This window comes from Aquila chrysaetos, chromosome 7, assembly GCF_900496995.4.
Source record: "Aquila chrysaetos chrysaetos chromosome 7, bAquChr1.4, whole genome shotgun sequence".
Classification (NCBI taxonomy): domain Eukaryota; kingdom Metazoa; phylum Chordata; class Aves; order Accipitriformes; family Accipitridae; genus Aquila; species Aquila chrysaetos.
Window position 1 is genome coordinate 8,532,626 of NC_044010.1, and position 15,218 is coordinate 8,547,843.

Here is a 15,218-nt window from a genome sequence, read left to right on the forward strand (position 1 = left end):
GCTGTAGTTTCAAACCTTTTGATACTGTCAAATAACCTTTTTCAATATAGGCATAGTCTACTGAATGGCTGGATAGTTTCCCCTTTTGGGGAAGGAGGGGGGTGATAGTGTGTAAGTTGTTCTTTTGGGTGTATTTAGTGCTTTCAGATATTTTTGTTTTGAACCTTGACAAATACGCTGTTATCTCTCTGAACCATGGGAAACACTGGGGTTTTAGCCTGTGTTTTTCACCTTGAAGGGATGATACTGCTTCACTACTTATTTTCTTATTTTGTGCTCTGCCCTAAACCTTGTGTGAACTCAGGAGACAGCCGTTCTTCACATCTGGAGTCCTGCAAGGTGTGCTGTTCAAAAAAAAAAACAAAAAACCAAACAACTTTATATATGCTGTTTCTGCTACCATGGGCATGTGTAAAAGGGAGGGAGGCCTGCCAAAGTGCTGCTGCATCCCCTCCTCATCTGCAGTTGTCCACTGTCAGTAATTCTTCCATCCTTTGCCTTGCTCAGTTTGGAATGAGGTGCTCCCCTTCCTGCTCCAAAGGGTTAGATTGAACAGTTTTTCTGTTGAAGGAAGGTTTGTAACTGCTGCACACAGTGGTGGTTGTGCATTTTATGGTGGCTGCATACTTCTCCTCCTTTATCTCTTGCACGTTTCCTGAAAGTGGCTTCAGCCCAACGTGTGTAAGATTGATCACCCTGGGTTACCCACTTTGTTTTATCTTTGCCCATTCTGCTGTCGTGTGCTTTCAACTTGTGGAGATATTCTTGCGTGAGAAATACTGCCTCTACCCAACATGAATCTACAGTTCTGCAAACATGCTTTTAAAAAGCCTGAGACTGCAGCCTCATGTGTATGTTTTACAATGTTCTGTGTTGAGTAACAGGGAGCACTCAGTGTTTAGTAATAAAACCAGCATGGCAGTTAGCATATTGGTTTCTACCTTAGAAAATGCTGCACTTGTAAAAGAAGATGGGAATGTGCCAGGTGAAGGAGTTGCCTGTAAACTGCTAGAGATCTCTTGGGATGAGCCCTTAACAAATTCAGGGTTGCTACCCATCACTTGTGCTGACATTGCATTTTTCTGGCCCCATCAGCTCTGGGCCCAGCACCAAGAGATGTAGATGCACAGCTGTGTTTTTGCCGAGTGCTGAACTGGCGCTGGAGGAGCACTCCCAGCTCCGTGCCATCCACTGGGGTTATGCAGGGGGAAGGCTCGGCAGCCATTTGGGGTTGGGGTACCTCATCCCCTCTTCGTTCCTGCTGTGAAGGCGGGCTGCGTCGCTCCCTCGAGCTCTGTCAGCAAAACTGCGTGGGGAAGTGCTGTGAAATCGGGTCAAGGAACCAGCCAGGCTTTTTAAAAGCAGTATAGGCGTCGTTTTTAAACAAATCCCGCCGCAGGCCCTGCCGGAGAGGCGCTCCCCTTTCCTGCCGGGGCAGTGGGAGGCGCAGGCGGGGCGGGACTACATTTCCCAGCAGCCCCCTGCCCGGTGCCCGCACGCATGCGCCCTGCCGGGCCGCCCCGCTCTATGAGGGAGGAGCCGGGGCCGTGCGGGGATGCAGGCGGCGCGCGGAGCCATGGCCAGTGAGTGGCGGCGTGCGCGGAGGAACGGTTACTTCCTCTCCTACCCTCCTCCTCCTCTTCCTCCTCGCACTCCCTCCCGGCCCGGTCCCGGCCGGCGACGTGGGGAAAAGGGCCGACATGGGGTTGAACTCGCCCTTCTAGCGGAGCTCCGGCTTCCCGCCCCGGGCCTCAGCCGGTGAGAGGGGCCGCGGCGCGGTGCCGGCTGCCCCGCTCGCCCCGGGGCTCGCCGCGGAGTCACCGCCTCCCCCGGGGGCCGCCCTCGGCCGCTGCCGGCCCCCGCTTCTCCCCAGCGGGCCCTTATCCTCTTACCTGGCCGTGGGGAAGGGCCGCGGGCTGGCTGCTGCCGCGGCCGGTAGTCCCCGGTCCTAGTCCGGGCCGGAGAGGCCTCGGCCCTGGGTGCCGTCTCTGAGCCTTCGAAGGGGTGTGAAATAATTAAGGTCTGGGCAGGCTGGCTGTGTAATGGACTGGTAGGGAACGCCTGCCGTGCTTCTGTCGGTACTGCTGCGACCGTCAGCTTGTCGGGAAACTTGATCCGAGCAAACCGGACGTGCTGAGCTTCTGGTTTTCAAAAAAAACGTGCTTCGTAGTGATACAAATACGAACCAGTGTTGTACCCTGATACGCTTTTACCTGGTTGTGGTTTGCATTGCTATAGGCTTATCCTAAGAATTGCTTCTAAAGAAGTTTTTGAGGCAGCTTAGCAAGGCCAGAAGAGGAGATCGTGGGCCTTTACAGCACTGTTGCACATTTCTCTGTATTTCTATTACTTATACGCCTCAACGCTAATTTTAAACAAAACTGGGGGTACAAGTACAGGTATTCTGTTGTGGCTGACTTTTAATTCTGCCCTTTAACAAACTCCAAACCCGAGGCATAGGGAAAATAAGATTAATGGTTTCCTGGTGGTTTAAACATTATGCGAAGGAAGTTAGTTAAAATTTTTCCTGGTAGGTGCTCTTTTGGTTTTATTGCAAAAGTGAATTTATGCTGAAATGTAAATCTTTAAGTGTCCGATTTCTCTGAGCTAAAACACATTCCACAAATATGGGAAAGTTTTAGACAGATTCCTAGTATGGTTATCTATGTGTGTCGAAGCTAACTATGGTGACATCTGTTCAAAATCTCAGTGAAGCTTTGTTTACTCAATAAACCAAATATTAAGAGTCTCTCATGTGAAGAGTGGCAAAGTGAGCAGTTAATCATTTGCTTAACCTCTAGAAATTAGCTGCTTAGCTACTGAAGTGAGAACTAAAGTAGGAAGAAAGATATTCTGCCTTGACTGTTCCTGAGCAGATCTTATCTTCACTTGAATCAGTTCGTTCTGTTTCCCTGACCACTGAGGCTGTGTTGCTTGCTACTTTTTCTTTATCCCGTAGTGGTCTTTGACTGTATGGCAGGGGAGTTTTCCAGACAAGAGAGGTGCTTTGAAACTGAGGTACTTTTCTATGAAGTGCGAGTGTTGTTTACTTTTTAAAAGGAGATGGTTCTACCTGATTAGGATGTGTTTTTCTACAGCCCAAGGTACTAGGAGATTCATGGAAGGAAGTCCAAGGGGTGTGCACAAAACCTGGTTTGATCTCTCCCACTTGCGTACCTCAAGATCCTGCAAATATAAATCCTGCTTAGCCGCAGTAGAGACAGTGTTGATAACACTTGCGATTGTCCCTTGGCTAGAAACCAAATTGCAAGGAAATGATCAGGAAAGATCTTATCTTTATGGTTTTTTTATAGCCATTTCCCAGGCCAGGTGTGATTTGAGGGATAAAAGCAAACTATTCCCATATTTGGTGCTTTTGGGATTATCCAATCGTTTAGTTTGCTAGTGGCATTTTAGGACATGCAGTGCACATCAAGCAACGGGTGCAACATAAAGATAGGCTCACAAAGCGTGTAGCAAACTGGGAAGGAAGAAGCAGGTCTGGGTTGACTAGTGGTCTCCCTTTTTGTCACACCGTATCTTACAGTAGAACTTAGGCTGCATACGGCCTAGGCTAAGTGTTACTAGCATGTGAACTCTGTGATCTTTGACCTGAGCAGAGTGATGGCTGTGTATGGTTCCCATTAGCAAGCCTAGGTTTGAATGTTCTCCCTGTTTTAAGAGATTGTTTCCAGAGTCACAGACCACAGAATGAGTTGGAAGTGGTTTTTGTATACGTTAATAAATAAGCAAATTTATTTTGTTAAATGCTAATTAGTGGATTCAAATTTTGAAGAGTTTTTCCTGGGGGAATTCTGCTGACTAATTTTTTTTTTCTGCCATTAGACTTCCGCCTGGCTCTTATTCAGCTTCATGTATCTGCTGATAAATCAGACAACCTTCAACGAGCCTGTGGACTGGTGAGAGAAGCATCAGCTAAAGGAGCAAAAGTTGTGGCTCTACCTGTGAGTAAAGATCATGGTCGTCTTAGCACCTATACCTCAAACCCTTGGAAACCTCTTTCTAGTGTTAGTCATGCATTATATATTCCTGTTTCTCTCTGGATAGCTTAGATGCTATATGAGACTCCAAAATAGGAAAAAAACAGGGCTTCTGTCTAGCAGCACACTTAAGAGGGGGGAAAACAAGAAGCAAAAAAAAAAAAAAAGCAGGTTGTCTTTTTTGTGATATAAGATTCTGGTTAAGTTTGTGCTGGTTTAAATCCCAGGCAATTCCATCACTGGTATGTTCTGAAGTCACAAAAGTGACACTGTGGTTTGAATCTTTGCAGAAGCCTTCCGTGCTAGAAATGTAGGAAAAGGCGATTTTCAGCTAAAGAATGTTGATACAAAGATGAAAGAAAACAAGTATACAGTGACTCTTTGCTATAATCATTCCAGATTAGATACTACATGAGAAACAAAATAGACTTAAGACATTTCCAGCAGGTCATTTGTAGCTGAATTATGATTAAAATGTATTCTTTTCTGATTTCCTTGTGTGGGAACATAAATAGCCACTTAAAATTACTCGTCATTTCTGATTTACTTTTTGGACTTCAGCCATGATTACTGTGCTGAATTTTCATACACCAAGTGCGCTAGCAATTAGGTGACCTTCCCAGTGCAGATTTCAGCTTTTTTCTTCTATTCCTGGGGATATGTGTGTTTACCCTTGTGCCCTGCAGCATCTGACTCAGGGAGTGCAAAGTTCTTCCCTGAGTGAACTTTTGGTCTGAATGTTTTACACATAGAATGTTTTCCCTCCTGCTGTCACAGGCGAGGTCTTAAGCAACCCTCCATGCTCCTCTGTGCTAACACAGCCCTTGTGTGACAAATGTTACTTTTGATTATTCCATCTGGGCCTCCTACATTGAGATTATCTGTTATTTGCTAGTTTCATCATGTGTACAAACACTGAGTTTTCCAGACCTATTTAGTTGACGTACTTGCTTTGCCAATGATAATTTATGCTTTTAGAGTAAAATTTGTCAAACAAGAGCAAGGTTTTTCAGAGACTTTTGGGAGGTAAATTTTGTGCTGGCATTAGGATGTGAGCATGAAATATTCTCTTCCCTCCACTTTTTTTTTTTAAAGTCACACTAGGTAAAGAACAAAACTAACTTGCAATGAGTAGATAATCTACACCTTTGCAGAGGCATACGGCAGTTTTCCTGTGACATGTTAGCCTTGATGTGTTAAACTTTTTTCACTTCTGAACTAGGAAAAATTTGTGAGAGAAAAACAATGTGTAGTGTTTATGGATAAAGAAATAAAACCAGAATCCCATTTGAATCTAGAAACTGACAGACAGCACTTCAAAGATCTGTCCCTGTATTCTTACCACTTTGGAGAGAATCATAGAATGATTTAGGTTGGAAAAGACCTTTAAGATCATCGAGTCCAACCATCATCCATGCCCACTAAACCATGTTCTGGAGTACCTTGTCTATGCGCTTTTTTAATACCTCCAGGGATGGTGACTCAACCACTTCCCTGGGCAGCCTATTCCAATGTCTGACAACCCTCTCGGTAAAGAAATTTTTCCTAATATCCAACCTAAATCTGCCTTGCCACAACTTGAGGGCATTTCCTCTCGTCCTATCACCAGCCACCTGACTACAACCCCCCTTCAAGTAGTTATAGAGAGTGATAAGGTCTCCCCTCAGCCTCCTCTTCTCCAGACTAATCAGACCCGAATACAGCACTCAAGGTGCGGCCTCACCAATGCCGAGTACAGGGGAACAACCACCTCCCTGCTCCTGCCGGCCACACTATTTCTGATACAAGCCAGGATGCCGTTGGCCACCTGGGCACACTGCTGGCTGGCTCATATTCAGCCGGCTGTCAACCAGCACCCCCAGGTCTTTTTCCGCCGGGCAGCTTTCCAGCCACTCTTCCCCAAGCCTGTAGCGCTGCATGGGGTTGCTGTGACCAAAGTGCAGGACCCGGCACTTGGCCTTGTTGAACCTCATATGATTGGCCTCAGCCCACCGATCCAGCCTGTCCAGCTCTCTCTGTAGAGCCTCCCTACCCTCAAGCAGATCGACCCTGCCTCCCAACTTGGTGTTGTTTGCAAACTTGCTGAGGGTGCACTCGATCCCCTCGTCCAAATCATTGAGGAAGATATTAAATAGAACCAGGTCCAACACCGAGCCTTGGGGAACACCACTTGTGACCCGCCGCCAACTGGATTTCACCCCATTCACCACAACCCTCTGGGCTCGTCCATCCAGCCAGGTTTTCACCCAGCGAGCACAGGACTAGGTGATCTGTGCAGACAGCCTGAAGTTTTGTTCCAGCATTAACTTACGAACAGCCCCATGCACTGCTAGTGCAACCTTGCACAGAGCTCTGCCTGTTCTCTTGAGCCTATGGTTCCAGTACCACCCCCATTGACACTGCAAGCGGCAAGATGAAGGTGGAGGCAGCTGGCATTGCTTTCATTTCCTTGAAGTTCAATCCAACTTTCAAAAGCCTGGGAAGCTCATTTGACAGCATGCGGAGACTTCCCTTCCTGCCTCTTCCATCTACAAATTCTGCTGTGGGTTAGTTGGTACCTGCTGGCCCAGTGTCTGTATACAAGGCAAAAACATCCATCCAGTTTTGGTTCAGTTATTCCAGTTCGGTAGAATCTACTACGGTTGTTAAGTTTGCTTGAGTGGTTAAGGCATAAATTTACTGTGCTATTCACAGCTTGATTTTTTTTTTTTTTTTTTTTTTTTTTGTCTTCGTACAACTTCCAGCGAGGAAAGGTAACAATTGAGGTGGCAGCTGCTTGGGCTGGGAATCACTTGCCGAAGAGTAGGTGCTGGTACTGTTTGATAGCCCATCTGTGGCCTTCAGCTATACTCCTTTAGGGGACAAAAAAGTGTTGGGAATGGGGATGGCAAGTCTCACATCCTCAGAGAGCCAGCGAATATAATGCAGAGTAAAAGCTTTGGATATTTTGGCCATCTCAAATACCGCTAGCCACCTAGTTTAGGCATTTAAACTGCTTTGTTAATCTTACTGTCTAAAGATTACACGACTGGTTCTGAGGGATAGCAAATCTTTAACTAGAGCCTAGGACAGAAGACACTGTTCAGTTGTGAGGAAATGGTGTTTAAAGGATTGGTTTAGCAAAAGAATAAGTAATTTTGAGAAATGCATGCTTTTGCAAAGGTCCTTTTAAAAATGAAGAAACCATGGGCTGTGGACAAGCACAAGCATCTCACAGCTTTGAAAGGATCTGTTTAGCTTGTAACTTGGCAAATGAGCTAGGTGGAACTTGTTCCATTGTTCTGATGAGAACATCCCTTGCTAAGTCTCGACTGATAAATACGCTAGCCTGGTTACTTGCAGCTTACGTGATACCTCTAGCTCATGTTATGTTTGGCACACGTTCACCAACACACCCACCACATTTTCTCTGATTGTTAAGTCTCTCTGGCCTCCTGATATTTTCTGATTTGCTTATTGAACTCCTGTAAAATAAACTCCTGTAACTAAAGATTGTATGAGAACATTGATAGAAAGAAGTTTGAAAGGTCAAGTACATCTCCTTGCAGTGGTGTTACTGGATTTTAATGTAATTTTTTTTCTTTTTTCCCTAACTCTAGGAATGCTTTAATTCTCCATATGGAACTCAGTACTTTAAGGAGTATGCAGAGAAGATCCCTGGCGAATCAACACAAATGCTCTCAGAAGTTGCAAAGGAGTGCAGCATTTATCTTGTTGGAGGTAGTTTACTCTTAGTGACCATCTCATTGAGGGAAATACGGGCAATGTCTAATAGTGCCATTGGATCAAAATTCCATATAATACAGTGGGGGAAATCTTTGTTCTCACCTTTACAAAGGATCCATTCCAGAAGAGGATGATGGAAAACTGTATAATACATGTACTGTCTTTGGGCCTGATGGTGCTATATTGGCAAAGCATAGGAAGGTAAGATGGCAGAATATTGTTATTGAAAGGTTTCTTAGCAGTGTTGCACAAATGATTTCATCTGTGCCTAAAGGTGATGTGAATTAGTAGAAGCTTGCATTAATAATAAGTTGTGTACTGTCAGTAAAATTGCATGTAATTTTTATTTGGGACATGTACATACCCCTTCTAAAGGTGGTCATAAATTTGTTCTGGGTAAGGATGACAAAATGCAGAAGGCATGATGGGCTTTTCCCAGATGCTGGGAAAACTGCGGTAAAGAGTAAATCCTGATCCAAATCATCTGTGTACTTTGTCTAGCTCTAAAATACATTCACTTATATGGAATCAGGATCTTCCCTCAGGTTCCCAGTGGGGTTTAGTCCTTCTGTTACCATAAATACTGTTCTTTACATACTTTTGTGTGCTACATGTATGATTAGTGCAGACAGCTGAAGTCCAAGTCCCATAGTTAAGCTGTGTCTGCTGTTTGTGGCTGATGCTTGCTTACTGTCGTCTTCCACCTGGACATTGCTTTGTGCCTTCTGAGAAACTACCTCCTATTCATAACTGTAGTTACGAGTGTAGTTTCTGTTAACCTGACTATGCATACAGGTATCATTCCTTAGGTGAACAACATCTTATTTCTTTCAAGGAAAAACAAAAAAGAGAATGCAAGGTTACTTGGAACAAATAAGGTGGTGCAGGTATTAATTTATTTGGTGAACTGATTCTACACTTAGCTACACTATTAGATTACTTTCCGAAGTACTATGTTGCCTTCCATCTATCATACCGCAGCAGTCTGCAAGCCTGGTAGTTGTTTGTAGAACGAGTGCAGGTTTGTACTGTGTAAATATGAACAAATAATAATATAAAAACAGCTGTATTATTAGGAAGCTGTGGTCAGGCACAGAATCTTCGTTGCAAGGGAGCGATAAAGACTGTCTGCAGGGGCTAAGAGGCATCTGCATAGATGAAGTCATGGGAACTTTATGACTTGGTGAGGGTATTTTCTAGAGAGGTTTTGCAGGAATGGGACTCAAATCTTAGAGAGGAAAATATCACCTGCTTTAACATACTTTAAAATCATCCTGGCCAATTCAAGACATTTTATATGTATCCTTTCTTTTGCAAAATTACTCATTAGATCAAGATATCTAGCTATTTTGCAGGGACTCTTTCCACGAAGAAGATATAGAGCCATACTCCAAAGTAATTGTAATATTTTTAGCTGTTTTTAACTACTCTCTATTACTACATGGGAGAAGGACAGGGCATTCTAATCAGTATAAAATAAACATTTGATATGTGCATCACTTGGGTCACAAGGATTATATGTGTTGTCTAAAAGGCCAGTCATCTTTTTTTTTTTTTTTTTAAATAACTTTAGACGTGTATTTCTGTAAAGAATAAAACTGCTTTAAATCATCTTTAGGAGATCTCACAATCTTAAGCAATGTTTAGTTGGGATCCCGACAAAAGAGTAGTCTAGATAACAGTAACTAGGAAACACGTGCCTAATAGAAAGATGCTCAAAGACCAAGCAGAGAAATTGTTATTAATTGTTATTACTCATACTATAATTACAGGTTCATTTGTTTGACATTAATGTTCCTGGAAAGATACAGTTCAAAGAGTCTGAAACACTGAGTCCAGGGAATAGTTTCTCCGTGTTTGATACTCGTGAGTATAAGACAAGCCCTCTCTTTAAGGAGCTCTACCACAATAACACTACAGTCATTCTGGAGTTCTCTTCCCCCTCCTCCCCAGCAATGGATTTTTAGACTATCAGATTTATATTAGGCATTTGACAGCCATGGCAAGTATAGTTTAAGTTTGTTCCAAGCCTGTGGGTCACTTCTGAAACTTTTAAAAAGGCGATAAGATTGCAAAAGGACAGAGCAGTAGAAAGTGTTGAAGCATACATCATGGCGCTTCCCTTAATAAATAGTGGTCCTATTGATTTGTTAAAGAGGATTTACTGTATTTTTTCATAGCAGTTACCTCTTTAAAATGATTCTTACAAAACATGGCTTGGAAAAGAATATATGTAGCAAACAGCTACACTGGCCCATTGTTTCATGTGAGGATGATAACAATGGAGACAATTAACTGTAAATCCCATTCCAACATTCTCGAATGAACCACATCAGATAAAAAAGCAAGACACCTACTCCCCCCACTACCATTGTTCAAAAATTAACACATCCTGTTTACTGAGCTCTCTGAAGAGTCTCATCTCCCATGGTCACTTTTTCCTCCTTGTAATGTGCATGCTGCAAGAAACTACATGACTGTATCATTTCTTTAGTCCATGAAGAGCAGTGTGTGCTCTCTTTTCTTGAAAAGAAGATAATTGAAAAACCTGCAGCTAAATCAGAGAGGAACACATTACACAGAGACCTGATATAACATGATTTTGTGGAAATGGCCGTTGTTAAAGGGTAGATAAGACTGCTTCTCACAGTCTTCCTCTCATCATGAAGCATGACTTCTCCCCCACAAATAGCCAATGCTTGTTACAGATAAGGATACACATTTAAATATAGCTCCTCTTGTTACTGTGAGACACATAAAATAACAGCTGGCAGGATGGCTACAGGGAGTCTTGTGATTGCTTTTGTGTACTTGTGATAGCGATATGACTGTTGTCTCTTGTGTTTTGAGAACAGCATACTGTAAAGTAGGCCTGGGCATCTGCTATGATATCAGATTTGCTGAGATGGCTCAAATCTACGGACAGAAAGGTGAGGCTGGGTCACCTAATGGAGCATGGTTAGCCCTAAGGCCTGAACTATGCCAGGCCGTTTCAGGGTGGTACGTGCTGGGCAATCTGTGTGATCAGGCACTCTTATTCTCGCCTGGTAACACAAAATGCATCTTGCGGCCAGGACTTTGTTACTCAAATGAGTGTCTGTTCTCCTTGAGTAAAGTAACAACCATTTCCTGATACACAGTTGCTGATGGAGTGATGGAGATGGGTATATCCCAACACTTGGTAATGTATCACAGGCCTTTGCTGACATAAGTATCACCCATGTCATGGATGAACAGGCTTTATTTGGTTCCATTTTGGGCAGAGGTCAGGAAGTACTGAAAGAAACCTTCCCTTGAGTCTCAATGTGAAGGGCCATTCTAGGGTAAACCATCTTCTCCTTAGTGATGGTTGGGTTCTAATTTTCTTTTAACGAAGGCTGCCAGCTGCTGATATATCCAGGGGCTTTTAACCTGACAACAGGACCAGCTCATTGGGAACTGCTACAAAGGGGACGGTAAGACTAAAGTAACAGCTTATCCTTCTGTTCCAGAGGGAATTTAGCTCATGGAACTGAACTGTTCTTGTGTTCTAAATGACACTGTGCATCAGAAATGGTGCTGTAGGGCCACTCTGCTATTGGAGCTGCACCATTCCCCAAGCCTTGCCTGGGACACCAAAATGATTTTGCTGTCAAGGAGAAAAGCAGGAAATGCTTATCCTTCATTCCTGCCCAGCCCTCCCCAGTTATGCCCTTTCAAGGACCTTTCCCCCATGGCTCTGTAAGCACCCTTCACACGCAAACTTCTAGACAGAAGAGCCAGTAACCATTTGAGAACTGCTCTAATTACACACAGAAATAGACCCCGAGATTCCTGAATGCCGTATTATTTATTCATTTGGTCAGCTTCAATCAACTTTTCTACATGCTGAATTCATTCTACCAACTCTGGAGCAGGTGCTAGAGACTTCTCTTTCCAGGCTTTGCTTTCTCTGACCTTCATATCATTTACAATTTTGGCTAGTCCTTAGGAGGATGTATAGCTTCCCTTTCAGAGTGAATTCTTTCTCTTCAGCTTAATTAATTGGTGGTATATAAAAAAAAATTCTACTCACTTTTTCCCCCCTTCCCTCATCTTTCTGTGAACACAGAGCTGTTGATAATCAAGTCTACGTAGCTACAGTATCTCCTGCTAGAGACGAAAAAGCATCCTATGTTGCCTGGGGACACAGCACTGTAGTAAATCCATGGTGAGTTCAGAAAAAAAAAACAAATCCACTTTTTCTTGCTTAAAAAAATGTTTTACTTACTTAGTCACATTTCAGTCCCACATTTCCATCTACTCTTAAAAAATGTTGTAAGTTCCTGGTAAAAAGCACCTGAGACTTAAGCCTACATTCTCAAAATCATCCTTTAAAACTGTCTGACTGAAAGACAAGAAAATAAAACTAGTTTAACAATATGTATTTTTTTTGGTAGCAAAGAAGATACTTAGTACTAGTATTTAGCATTAGTTAAGCTGCTGACCTTTTCAACTTCTCCCTGAAGTGCAGTCTATTATATACAATGCATTATGGTAATTCTCTGTGCAGAACTAAACCATCTTGAACAGCTTGCACAAAACTATTTCATTTCCTCAAAGAGCAACACTACTTTGACATAAGAAAGAACAAGAATGTCTTCAGCTAGAGAAGAGACATGTTCTAACTTAAGCAGAAGTCATACAGGTGCACAGGAGGTAAAAGTGACCAAATCTTCAGGAAATTATTTTCCTTTCAAATAAATCCACAGATAGTTCTCTTCCAGGTGATTGCAAAGTAAGAAAAGCTTTATCTATGTCTTGAGCTTTTAACTTTATATGATGAAAGCAGTGACAGAACACCTAGTGGGAGACATGATAAAAAATGTGCAGTAGCTCATGCAGAGTGAAAGTATACTCCTATTAACAGTCAGGAGGATCTGAAAGGAGAAAGTGTTAGTCTTTTTGCCATAGATGTTTGTCCCTGGTGAAGTTGTTTCTTTCCCCTTGAGGTATATCACATGCTTACATGCACTGGTTCTCATAGTTGCTCTTACCATGATTCTTGATCTTCAGAAACATACTTATGTTAAGTATGTATGTGTCACATATAAAATGTGCCACATACAAAGCCTGGAAGCTATTTCTATCATGCTAGAGTTATGAATTATGATGCTATTTTTAGGACAGCCCTGTCTTTATAGCCATAGACATCAAGGGTAGGAACTCCCTTTTGTACAAACAGCAGCAACTGGACTGATGCCTTGAGACCTTTGTGTTAATGCTGTGAACAAATGTGCTTAATTTTGCAGGGGTGAAGTCATAGCCAAAGCTGGGGCTGAGGAAGCAGTTGTATACACAGACATAGGTAAGGCTAAAAGGTTTTTTTCCTGCTTTCTCTCTTGAGTACTGGTCATGAGTCTAAGAAGAAACAGTTTAAGTCTGTGGGCTTGCACATGCAATTACAGATGATGCAATGTTCCCATCCCTTCTCCACCTTTGCTAGATTAAATCAAGAACAAGCAGCACTTGACTATACTCTTCTAGCTTCCTTACTTATGAGGAAGCTGTCATCTTAGGAAAGAACAAAGGTGAGGCTTCCTTCAGCCCTGGCTGCCCAGTTGCAGTGCCCTACAGACCCATTCTCCATGAAAGCTGCTCTTTCCCCTGCCTTACCTCCGAGCAAGTCAGGAGCTTTCCTTTTTGATTGCTGTTCTAATAGTTCTTTCTTCCCCCCCTGCAGATTTGAAGAAACTCGCAGAAATACGTCAGCAAATTCCTATTTTAAGCCAGAAGCGTCGTGATCTCTATGGCATAGAGGTGAAAAAGTGAAGCTGGGTGAACAGGGAAGGTTCAGTTGGCACAATGGCTGCTGCTTTCATCTTCAAAAGGATTCCCTTACTAGTTGCTCCACAATCCACTGCTAAAGGTGCCAGTTAAAAAAAACAAAACCCCAAACCTTGGTGGTGCAATTCTAAAATTGATTCAAATACAACTTTTATATGTCCTCTCCTACTTCAGTATTTTCTAGTATTTTACAGCTAGGATAAAGATGGAGGTGAAATCAGTTCAACACAGTAGAAGTTAACATTGCTTTTTACGCATCACAATATTTTAGTTACCTTTTGGGGGCTTTTTTGTAGAACATAGAAATGGGAACCTTGTTCTCTCTGGAAATCCTCTGAAGTCAGCTTTGGTATTATGAATTTTTCAGTGAATTATTGGATAATCTAGAAGCATGATTCTTCCACTTTTGTCCTTCGTAGTTGTATATGCCTTAACTAAGTTCTTTGAATGTCCAACTTCTAACTTGGAAAGCTTAGAATTTAACACAGTAAGCAAAACAGGCCAAATTCTGCTCTGTGCTACTTAAGGACAATGCAAGAAGCTGCCAGACAGAACTACTACTTCTAGAAGAACCTGAAACAGGTTTTGGTTCATGTGTCTTGCCTGGAATATATGTTACTAAATTCTCCTTATTGCAATTCCTGTTTATTACTGAAGTGATGCAGGTTACAGTTTTGTTAAAGCAATTCACATGTCACCACACCTTTGCTTTATATACTGCTTCCTTAATATAATGTCTGAATGGGCTTTAATTCTGCTGCCTGGCAGTCTTTACCTGAAAAGGCTGAGGGGAGTCAGTCAAAAGGGTTGGAAAACTTGTTGCACTGATTAAGTCTTTCTGCCCACAGTCTTCCAGAAGACAGGTACTAGAATTGCTCAATGTTTAAATAAAGCATTATTGCTACCAAAGGCCACCTCCCATATAGCTGCATGGGAAACACTCCTTACTTTGTTGCTCTTGATGAAGAGACTTAAACTGATTATTAAAGATGGCTTTAAAATACTGAAAACCAGCCTAGCATGGTGTAGTTTTGTTGTTTGGGTTTTTTTCTTAGAAGGAAGACACCATGAACTTCTAATGTAAAAAGATAAGCATTTGCAAATGGCATTTTTTTTTCTCCTTGGGATGAAAAAAAAGAAGGAACTATAACTATTCAGCCTTTACCACTAGGCTTTAGTTTTCCAGCAGCAAAAGTGATAAAGCAATAAGGCTAAAGATTTCAAAATACAAAAATGGGAGGAGGGAAAGAAGGTTTTGTCTTGCTCCAGCTAACCACCAGTTTCCCCCAGACCCACCTTACCTTTTTATTCATGTTTGGACATCCTCCTTTTCCCACAACTGCTCTCTTGACTTTTTCTTTTTTTTATGTTCTTTTGACTTCTCTGGAATGAGCTAGGTGTATGTTTTATAGAGGAAAATCAATGGTTAAATTAAGCCAAACCCTGAGGAATCTTTCCCCTCAAAAGACAGGTCACACCATTCCACTCAGTGGCATCATCTACTCCAGCAGGCATTTTTTTGGTCTGTACTTTTCACTGCATTTTGGTGTACATACTGTACTGGAACTCTTAAGAAACAAGCCACAGAGCATAAGGTGAAACGAAGATTTATTTGATGAAAAATAAATATAAAAAAATTAACAATTTACCATTTGAGTCAAGTCTCCTGCATTAGATTAGTGCCTC

The 15,218-nt window shown here is 42.4% G+C and overlaps 1 protein-coding gene across 2 annotated transcripts; it reads left to right on the top strand.

The window, feature by feature from the left end:
- Positions 1-1,512: 1,512 nt before the first annotated feature.
- On the top strand, positions 1,513-15,180 carry NIT2 (nitrilase family member 2). 2 transcript variants are annotated; one of them, XM_030020084.2, is made up of 10 exons: positions 1,513-1,583; positions 3,847-3,965; positions 7,601-7,721; positions 7,840-7,928; positions 9,500-9,593; positions 10,583-10,657; positions 11,104-11,182; positions 11,818-11,916; positions 12,998-13,053; positions 13,429-15,180. In XM_030020084.2, the coding sequence occupies exons 1-10, from the start codon at positions 1,556-1,558 to the stop codon at positions 13,515-13,517; spliced, it is 849 nt and encodes a 282-aa protein (XP_029875944.1). In that variant the 5' UTR covers positions 1,513-1,555; the 3' UTR covers positions 13,518-15,180. The 2 variants fall into 2 exon arrangements, with proteins under 2 accessions (XP_029875944.1, XP_029875943.1); XM_030020083.2 differs by having other exon boundaries at positions 1,547-1,610.
- The last annotated feature ends 38 nt before the right edge of the window (positions 15,181-15,218 follow it).

Excerpts from the sequence above, each read along its gene's own strand:
- NIT2 (XM_030020083.2), top strand. The coding sequence starts at position 1,556 with ATGCAGGCGGCGCGCGGAGCCATGGCCAGTGAGTGGCGGCGTGCGCGG. Across the intron at positions 11,183-11,817 it reads GAACTGCTACAAAGGGGACG|AGCTGTTGATAATCAAGTCT; the intron begins GTAAGACTAAAG and ends CTGTGAACACAG. Across the intron at positions 13,054-13,428 it reads AGTTGTATACACAGACATAG|ATTTGAAGAAACTCGCAGAA; the intron begins GTAAGGCTAAAA and ends CCCCCCCTGCAG.